We start from the raw sequence: 10,594 nt of genomic DNA, 5'->3' as shown, positions 1-10,594 counted from the left end.
AGATGTTATTGCGGGTGTAGCGAAATGCTTGTGTTCCTAGCTCCAACAGTGCAGTTGTATCTAACAATTCACAACAATACACACAAATCTAAAAGTAAAAGAATGGAATTAAGAAATATATAAATATTAGGACGAGCAATGTAGAATATAATACAGTATATACATATGAGATGCGGTGCGGTCAGCATTTAAGGTGCAGGGTTGAGTAACCAGGTGATGGCACGCTAGTGATGGCTATTTAACAGTCTGATGGCCTTGAGATAGAAACTGTTTTTCAGTCTCTCAGTCCGAGCCTTGATGCACCTGTACTGTGAACAGGCCGTGGCTCGGGTGGTTGATGTCCTTGATTATCTTTTTGACCTTCCTGTGACATCGGCGGCTGTAGGTGTCCTGGAGGGCAGGCAGTGTGCCCCCGGTGATGCGTTGGGCAGATGGCACCACCTTCTGGAGAGCCCTGAGGTTGCGGGCGGTGCAGTTGGGGGAGTGGCCAGTTGGGGGATGGCACATTGAGGATAAGAGCAGGCTCAGAGGTGGGTTTGATCTGGCCAGGACAGGTGACCAAACTGTCAGAGTCGGGACACATTGCACCAATTCATTTTTATTTATTTAAATAATCATAAAACACAGTTTTGCAACATCTTTAACTTTTCACAATCAACAGATGGGAAAAAGGCAGACTCCTTATGGAATGATCACATGAAAACCCCCAAAGTATGACCTCTACTGCTTACCCCTGACCCTCCTCAACAACTGTCTCTCTCTCTCTCTCTCACACACAAGTCTTTTGACTAGATCCAGAAGGGGAGTAAGTCGCTCTGGATAAGAGCGTCTGCTAAATGACTAAAAATGTAAATGTAAAAAAATTAGGAATTCACATCCCTTGACTAGATCCCAGAGGCTTCACTAGATCCCTCAAGTAGTTCCCAGAGGCTTCACTAGATCCCTCGGCTAGATCCCAGGGGGGGGGGGGGCGCATCCCTTTAGAACAGACTTACAGTTTGAAAGAAAAATGAATCTGCAGCCGAAGGTACTGCATGCACAACCACCTCTACACTCTCCAACCCCAGAAGAGCAGCGTTTGTCTCGGTCTACTCTGCACCCATTGGTTGTTTTTATTGAATTCTCATAAGGATATAATATTATTTGAAAGTTAAAATTACTATTGCCATATAAAAAAAAAATCATTACATTTGGACTCCTCACTCAACCCTTATGTGACCAGACCCTTCCCATTCACTGTAGTGCCCTGAAAAGGCCAGAGCAGCGCAGCACTGTGGCCCAGGATGCCAGCCCAACAGAATGAGCGCCTCAAACCACCTGTGATAGTAAAGTACTGTTGGTCTTCCTCTGACACAGTTACATTCATGTTCATCATACATATTACATGAGCTCTGCTGGGAAGCAGAGAGGAACAGGAGAAGTGAGGGGGACAACTGGGCCCAAAATCTGTCTTTTCCAGCAGATGGCACTTTTATTACAATTTTTTCACCTCACTAAAGCGAGGAGTTTTTGTGTGGAGGTCAATGAGTGTCAAATTCGGTTAACAAGAAAATGTATGGCTTGTTTTCTACGTGTGGCTTACTTGATCGAATAGGGGCATTGAGGGCATTTCTTTCCATTGTTAGAGCAGCCACTAACCCATCTGGTCAATATAATGGATCCATCTGTGTGGGTAGACATGGCCACCAAATCTTACAACATTAACTAGATTATTGCTCATATATCTTACAACATTCACATGATTATTGCTCAGATCTTATAACATGAATAATAACAGAAGATAAATTAAAGCAAAATCGGAGAGAAAAAACTAAAGCCATTACGTCAGAACTGCTGTTCTGTTTGGCCCAAATGCAAATAGCTAAGTCCCTCGTCACAGACAGACAGATGAGCACTACGTGGTCCAGACAAAGCTAGACGAGCACTACGTGGTCCAGACAAAGCTAGACGAGCACTACGTGGTCCAGACAAAGCTAGACGAGCACTACGTGGTCCAGACAAAGCTAGACGAGCACTACGTGGTCCAGACAAAGCTAGACGAGCACTACGTGGTCCAGACAAAGCTAGATGAGCACTACGTGGTCTGTCTGTCGGTCTACACTCCATATTGCTGGTCCCTCAATTCAGAGTTCATTGTAATGTGTCTATCCGTCTGACTTCTCACTGAAAAATGCAAAATGTAAATGTACCCTACAAATCACCCAGTCCACCACCATCAACTAGACCAGTAGTTACCCTACAATCACCCAGTCCACCACCATCAACTAGACCAGTAGTTACCCTACAATCACCCAGTCCACCACCATCAACTAGACCAGTAGTTACCCTACAATCACCCAGTCCACCACCATCAACTAGACCAGTAGTTATCCTACAATCACCCAGTCCACCACCATCAACTAGACCAGTAGTTACCCTACAATCACCCAGTCCACCACCATCAACTAGACCAGTAGTTACCCTACAATCACCCAGTCCACCACCATCAACTAGACCAGTAGTTACCCTACAATCACCCAGTCCACCACCATCAACTAGACCAGTAGTTACCCTACAATCACCCAGTCCACCACCATCAACTAGACCAGTAGTTACCCTACAATCACCCAGTCCACCACCATCAACTAGACCAGTAGTTACCCTACAATCACCCAGTCCACCACCATCAACTAGACCAGTAGTTACCCTACAATCACCCAGTCCACCACCATCAACTAGACCAGTAGTTACCCTACAATCACCCAGTCCACCACCATCAACTAGACCAGTAGTTACCCTACAATCACCCAGTCCACCACCATCAACTAGACCAGTAGTTACCCTACAATCACCCAGTCCACCACCATCAACTAGACCAGTAGTTACCCTACAATCACCCAGTCCACCACCATCAACTAGACCAGTAGTTACCCTACAATCACCCAGTCCACCACCATCAACTAGACCAGTAGTTACCCTACAATCACCCAGTCCACCACCATCAACTAGACCAGTAGTTACCCTACAATCACCCAGTCCACCACCATCAACTAGACCAGTAGTTACCCTACAATCACCCAGTCCACCACCATCAACTAGACCAGTAGTTACCCTACAATCACCCAGTCCACCACCATCAACTAGACCAGTAGTTATCCTACAATCACTCAGGAAAACAGGTCTGGAGAGAACAACCACATCTTGAAAACTAAACGATTATGGTGTATCATTTAGAGGCTGGTCCTGGAGCCAGGGCTTCCATTATGGTGTATAATTTAGAGTCTGGTCCTGGAGCCAGGGCTTCCATTATGGTGTATAATTTAGAGGCTGGTCCTGGGGCCAGGGCTTCCATTATGGTGTATAATTTAGAGGCTGGTCCTGGGGCCAGGGCTTCCATTATGGTGTATAATTTAGAGTCTGGTCCTGGAGCCAGGGCTTCCATTATGGTGTATAATTTAGAGGCTGGTCCTGGGGCCAGGGCTTCCATTATGGTGTATAATTTAGAGTCTGGTCCTGGAGCCAGGGCTTCCATTATGGTGTATAATTTAGAGGCTGGTCCTGGGGCCAGGGCTTCCATTATGGTGTATAATTTAGAGGCTGGTCCTGGGGCCAGGGCTTCCATTATGGTGTATAATTTAGAGGCTGGTCCTGGGACCAGGGCTTCCATTATGGTGTATAATTTAGAGGCTGGTTCTGGGGCCAGGGCTTCCATTATGGTGTATAATTTAGAGGCTGGTCCTGGGGCCAGGGCTTCCATTATGGTGTATAATTTAGAGGCTGGTCCTGGGGCCAGGGCTTCCATTATAAGGCTGAAGCAAGACAGTCATCCTCTAAACTGTTTACCCAACAAGGCGGCGGGGAGGCCTTTTGATATAGTTTCAACTGCAGATTGCCCCTTTAACAGGTTAGCTAGAGTCTGTGGAAAGCAGTCTTATAGACAATATGTCTCTCAGATGTACAATGTCCCTTAACAATAGAGCAGAGAAATAGCCTATAGTTCAGGCCAAACTTCATAGAAATGAACATGGCACATTAACATTGCTCTGAAAACCAGTGAGGGTGATAATCACTCCTATTTAAAAACTGTACTTTTACTGCAAGATGTCACAAATATCTCTACGTTTCTCACAGCCCAGTCCTCAACAACAAAATAGCAGGTACATTAACAGGAGGTCAGGAGTTGACAGTTCATCTGTAGCACTGAAAACAGGATACAACCATGATCAACTCCCCTGCTCTCTGTAAAGCATACCTAGAGAGAACCCCCCCCCCAAAAAATAGAAAAATAAATGTCTGCTTAAAAGAAACAGAAAACATGGTAGCAGTATAGTCTTGTCATCACTATCAGCAGACAACACTTCCTTTTGAGTGTTGAACAAGAGGGAGGTCGTTGTTACTATGGTTATGACGTCATCATCCCTTCCTGTTGTCCAGCGTGGTTCCGATTCCACCGCAGGTCGTTGTCCCGGCAACGAGGACAACAACAACCCCACTCCAACCAATCAGTAGTCCATCCAACAGAACAGGTAAATAAGACATTTGAGATGTGTGATAGAGGTGTCTGTTAGGCTGCTTTCACTCTAAACCCCCTCCGTCCCTCCTCCACTCTCCTCCTCTGGGTCTCATATGTGTCTGCTAGCGGTGTGTGTGTGTGTGTGTGTGTGTGTCTCTCTAGTGCTGGTGTCCAACAGACAGCACCAGTGGTATCAGACAACCCAGAACCAGAGCCCCAACCTCCACCTTGCTCAGTCCCTTCGCTGCTTCCTTCCCCGGAGCGGGGGAGTGGCTGTGTCCGGTCCCGCCCACCTCAGGCAGAACGTGTACGGTGGCGACATACAGGAAGGTCCCGGCAGAGAACAGCATGGCCACGCCTGTGGCGTTCACGTCTGACAGCGCCTCTTTACTGCTCTGGAGGGGGAGAGGACAACAACATGGGGGTTGTTAGAATAGGGAGGAGGTTATTGGGGTAGTGGGGTATTGGAGAGGGGGTAGTGAGGTATTGGAGAGAAGGGTAGTGGGGTATTGGAGAGGGGGGTAGTGGGGTATTGGAGAGGGGGGTAGTGGGGTATTGGAGAGGGGGGTAGTGGGGTATTGGAGAGGGGGGTATTGGAGAGAAGGGTAGTGGGGTATTGGAGAGGGGGGTAGTGGGGTATTGGAGAGGGGGTAGTGGGGTATTGGAGAGGGGGGTAGTGGGGTATTGGAGAGAAGGGTAGTGGGGTATTGGAGAGGGGGTAGTGGGGTATTGGAGAGGGGGTAGTGGGGTATTGGAGAGGGGGTAGTGGGGTAGTGGGGTATTGGAGAGGGGGTAGTGGGGTATTGGAGAGGGGGTAGTGGGGTATTGGAGAGGGGGGTAGTGGGGTATTGGAGAGGGGGTAGTGGGGTATTGGAGAGGGGGTAGTGGGGTATTGGAGAGGGGGTAGTGGGGTAGTGGGGTATTGGAGAGGGGGTAGTGGGGTATTGGAGAGGGGGTAGTGGGGTATTGGAGAGGGGGTAGTGGGGTATTGGAGAGGGGGTAGTGGGGTATTGGAGAGGGGGTAGTGGGGTATTGGAGAGAAGGGTAGTGGGGTATTGGAGAGAAGGGTAGTGGGGTATTGGAGAGGGGGGTAGTGGGGTATTGGAGAGGGGGGTAGTGGGGTATTGGAGAGGGGGGTAGTGGGGTATTGGAGAGGGGGGTAGTGGGGTATTGGAGAGGGGGGTAGTGGAGTATTGGAGAGAAGGGTAGTGGGGTATTGAGAGGGGGGTAGTGGGGTATTGAGAGGGGGGTATTGGAGAGGGGGGTAGTGGGGTATTGGAGAAAGGGGTAGTGGGGTATTGGAGAGGGGGGTAGTGGGGTATTGGAGAGGGGGGTAGTGGGGTATTGGAGAGGGGGGTATTGGAGAGGGGGGTATTGGAGAGGGGGGTAGTGGGGTATTGAGAGGGGGGTAGTGGGGAGGGGGGTATTGGAGAGGGGGGTAGTGGGGTATTGGAGAGGGGGTAGTGGGGTATTGGAGAGGGGGTAGTGGGGTATTGGAGAGGGGGTAGTAGGGTATTGGAGAGGGGGGTAGTGGGGTATTGGAGAGGGGGGTAGTGGGGTATTGGAGAGGGGGTAGTAGGGTATTGGAGAGGGGGTAGTAGGGTATTGGAGAGGGGGGTATTGGAGAGGGGGGTAGTGGGGTATTGGAGAGGGGGGTAGTGGGGAGGTCAAAGACCACCAACTGACCTGGCTGAGTCCTACAAAGGTAACCATGGCGAGGACAGGTGCTGCCAGGGCGAAGACCAGCAGGTGTTTACGGATCCGGTTCCTCTCCAGACCAGCATGCATCAGGAAAGAGACCAGGCCAAAGGCTGCTGGGGCCTGGGGGAAAGACAGAGACAGGGTTTAAACACACACGGAGTGTACAAAACATTAGGAACACCTGCTCTTTCCATTACATAAACTGACAAGATGAATCCAGGTGAAAGCTATGATCCCTTATTGATGTCACTTGTTAAATCCACTTCAATCAGTGTAGATGAAGGGGAGGCAGCAGGGTGAGGCCCGTCAGGAAGGCAGTGTGTCCAGGCCTCAAATGTCCCGGCGGCCACCCGTCTGAGTGGCCTTAACGCCCTCAAAAAAAAAACATGCCTTGTGGCTAAACTGGCCCTTGTGCCCTTGGGCTGAAAACAATCATTATAATTCCCATCTCCCGGCTGCCAATCGCCGCACTCCAAAGCACACGGCTCTCTCAGATCTCTCAATTCTTATTAGCCAATGCCTGTCACGTGATTGGGTCCTTCTCACAGGCATCACAGCTCCGAAGTAGGCTACAAGTGAAGACAGACACATCGGGGATGCAACGGCACGCGCCCTTATCCAATTCCGAGGCGCATATTGAAGATGTTTGAAGAACTGTCCACATTTACTTTTTGTCAGCCAACAAGATGAGTAATGAACTGCAAAAGCACTAGTCTATTTCAATCTACTATCCCCCATAGTACAAATGTTGACCTATTCTATTGGTCAGCTTGTCGTTCTGTGCGAGAAATAAATATTCCAAACAGACTCTGGGACAGTTGTGGAATGATAGATCCCAAATTAATACAACTACTGTAGATCAAAAAGCAACGAGGCTGATGCAACAGATCAGAACGTTTAGCTTAAAATGTTGATAAACTATTAGGCTGTTTCTTCACATTATAAACGCAGCAATGGGCACGCGGCAGCAGGCTATAAGCGTGAATGTTCCAAAATGCAATTAGCGGGAAAACACCATTCTCAAAAGCGCACTGCAAATGAGAGCAGTTTCATATGACAGATATAAAAAATATCCTTTAGAAATGTAGAAAGAGGGAAGATCTAAAGATGCAACAACTAGCACGGGTTGTTAATATGACTAGGATTGTGTCTTTGGCTGCTGGAGAACAAAAGAAAGTTGAGAACATGAGAGAAATACTGGGATTCCATTGCTATGAGGAAGTGTTTATAAAATAATCCCCTTAACATTCCTATGGTCGGAACACGGTAAGGCATGCCTCATAAAATGACCCAAAAAAAATAAGGTTTTAAACGTTTATGGTTAAATAATTCCAAAAGGTTGATTGCAAACCTGCTCAAACAGGCACTGGCCTTTGTCTCCCCAACTGAACGAACAGTGCCTAAAGTATGTGGACAGAATCAAGCCTTTAGATATTAATAATCCTACATTATATTTGTCAAACATGACTGGCGTTTAGCCTATACAGTGCATTCGGAAAGTATTCAGACCCCTTGACTTTTTCCACATTTTGTTACATTACAGCCTTATTCTAAAATTGATTAAATCGTTTTTTCCCTCATCAAACTACACACAATACCCCATAATGACAAAGCAAAAACAGGTTTTTAGATTTTTTTGCTAATAAAATAAATAAATAACGAAATATCACATTTTCATAAGTATTCAGATCCTTTACTCAGTACTTTGTTGAAGCACCTTTGGCAGCGATTACAGCCTCGAGTCTTCTTGGGTATGACGCTACAAGCTTGGCACACCTATATTTGGGGAGTTTCTCCCATTCTTCTCTGCAGATCCACTCAAGCTCTGTCAGGTTGGCTGGGGAGCGTCGCTGCACAGCTATTTTCAGGTCTCTCCAGAGATGTTCAATCGGGTTCAAGTCCGGGCTCTGGCTGGGCCACTCAATGACATTCAGAGACTTTTCCCGAAGCCTCTCCTGCGTTGTCTTGGCTGTGTGCTTAGGGTCGTTGTCCTGTTGAAAGGTGAACCTTCGCCCCAGTCGGAGGTCCTGAGCGCTCTGGAGCAGGTTTTCATCAACAATCTCTCTGTACTCTGCTCTGTTCATCTTTCCCTTGATCCTGACTTGTCTCCGCTGCTGAAATACATCCCCACAGCATGATGCTGCCACCACCATGCTTCACCGTAGGGATGGTGCCAGGTTTCCTCCAGACATGACGCTTGGCATTCAGGCCAAAGAGTTTAATCTTGGTTTCATCAGACCAGAGAATCTTGTTTCTCATGGTTTGAGAGTCTTTAGGTGCCATTTGGCAAACTTCCATCTGGCCACTCTACCATAAAGGCCTGATTGGTGGAGTGCTGCAGAGATGGTTGTCCTTCTGGAAGTTTCTCCCATCACCACAGAGGACCTCTGGACCTCTGTCAGAGTGACCATCGGGTTCTTGGTCACCTCCCTGACCAAGGCCCTTCTCCCCCGATTGCTCAGTTTGGCTGGGCGGCCAGCTCTAGGAAGAGTCTTGGTGGTTCCAAACTTCTTCCATTTAAGAATGATGGAGGCCACTGTGTTCTTGGGATCCTTCAATGCTGCAGAAATGTTTTGGTACCCTTCCTTAGATCCGTGCCTCGACACAATCCTGTCTCAGAGCTCTACGGACAATTCCTTCGACCTCATGGCTTGGTTTTTGCTGACATGCACTGTCAACTGTGGGACCTTATATAGACAGGTGTGTGCCATTCCAAATCATGTCCAATCAATTGAATTTACCACAGGTGGACTCCAATCAAGTTGTAGAAACATCTCAAGGATGATGAATGGAAGCAGGATGCACCTGAGCTCAATTTCAAGTCTCATAGCAAAGGGTCTGAAAATAAGGTATTTCTGTTTTTTATTTGTAATAAATTAGCAAAAATGTCTAAAAACCTGTTTTCGCTTTGTCATTATGGGGTATTGTGTATTGATTGCTGAGGGAAAAAATTTATTTAATCCATTTCTGAATAAGGCTGTAATGTAACAAAATGTGGGAAAAGGGGTCTGAATACTTTCCAAATGCACTGTATATATGTAATTTAAAAGTATCATTAAAGTTTGTGTACATTTATATACACTTACATTCTTAACAGAATAGCTAGTGTTTTTTGGTTTTCAAATCTATTTAAATTGGCTATTTTGGTTAATGACCTTGGTGCCCAGGCAGATTGGGCCTCTTGAAAGCCAAATGGCCCCTAAAATCACATAAATCCAGGCCTGCAACGGCGCCTGCATCGTCCGAGGATGTCAGGTCGGTAGGCGAATTGGAGAGGGTCGAGTGTCTCGGGGAGGGAGGAGGTGATGTGGTCTTTGACTAGCCACCAGAAGCACTTCATGATGACGGAAGTGAGCGCTACGGGTCTGTAGTCATTCAGCTCAGTTACTTTCCCTGGGATGTTAATACCACACCTGGGTGGACGCTTTCAATATACATTTGTTTCCCTAATTTACTGAAGTGCTTCCATTATTTGGGGCAGTTACGCGAAACTGAGTTGAAGTGGTTAAACTAACTCCTCGTGCCATCAAATTGCCAGATTTTTCAAGAGGGTGGTCACGTCAAGTGTGTTTGAGAGACAGAGGATCCAATACCGAGTGAGGATGGAGGGAAGCTATACTGCAACACAGTGACACTGCATTACATACACACTGAGATGGAGCGCTGAAACACAAGATGCAGACAGGAAGATGAAAGGGTTGTTATTGGCACTGTTCTGTACCTTGTGAAGCATGATGGCCACGAAGACAATGAGCTGAACACTGGTCTGGGAGGTGGAGGCGGCTGCTCCGAGAGCCACGCCGTCCGCTGGAAGATCAGAAATCACCTTCATTTGCCATGTACATTATACAAAACATTTAAGAAACACCTGCTCTAAAGATAGGTCAATTAGACACGCATTCGGTCGTTATATTAGTGTAGCATAGGTTATGCTGCAGCAAATGCAGGGCCTCCCTGTGACAAGAAACAAAGTGACCATGATGAGATGATAGGTCTACATGCATTGGTACCATGATGAGATGATAGGTCTACATGCATTGGTACCATGATGAGATGACAGGTCTACATGCATTGGTACCATGATGAGACGATAGGTCTACATGCATTGGTACCATGATGAGACGATAGGTCTACATGCATTGGTACCATGATGAGATGATAGGTCTACATGCATTGGTACCATGATGAGATGATAGGTCTACATGCATTGGTACCATGATGAGATGATAGGTCTACATGCATTGGTACCATGATGAGATGATAGGTCTATATGCATTGGTACCATGATGAGATGATAGGTCTCCATGCATTGGTACCATGATGAGATGATAGGTCTACATGCATTGGTACCATGATGAGATGATAGGTCTATATGCATTGGTACCATGAGGAGATGATAGG

The 10,594-nt window shown here is 47.1% G+C and overlaps 1 protein-coding gene across 1 annotated transcript in view; it reads right to left on the bottom strand.

Moving 5' to 3' along the window:
- Window positions 1–578: 578 nt before the first annotated feature.
- Window positions 579–10,594, bottom strand: part of LOC311103148 (zinc transporter ZIP9-like) — a 16,746-nt gene continuing 6,730 nt past the window's right edge. The window contains exons 5-7 of the mRNA XM_084144698.1: window positions 9,915–10,000; window positions 6,179–6,313; window positions 579–4,887 (exon numbers count right to left, since the gene is read on the bottom strand). Coding sequence (XP_084000824.1) covers window positions 4,651–4,887; window positions 6,179–6,313; window positions 9,915–10,000 — 458 coding nt within the window. The 3' untranslated portion in view covers window positions 579–4,650. The remainder of the gene's footprint in view (window positions 4,888–6,178; window positions 6,314–9,914; window positions 10,001–10,594) is intronic.

This window comes from Coregonus lavaretus, assembly GCF_964263955.1.
Source record: "Coregonus lavaretus genome assembly, chromosome: 27".
NCBI lineage: Eukaryota > Metazoa > Chordata > Actinopteri > Salmoniformes > Salmonidae > Coregonus > Coregonus lavaretus.
The sequence above is the reverse complement of the archived record's forward strand: the minus strand, read 5'-3'. Positions and strand labels throughout refer to the sequence as shown.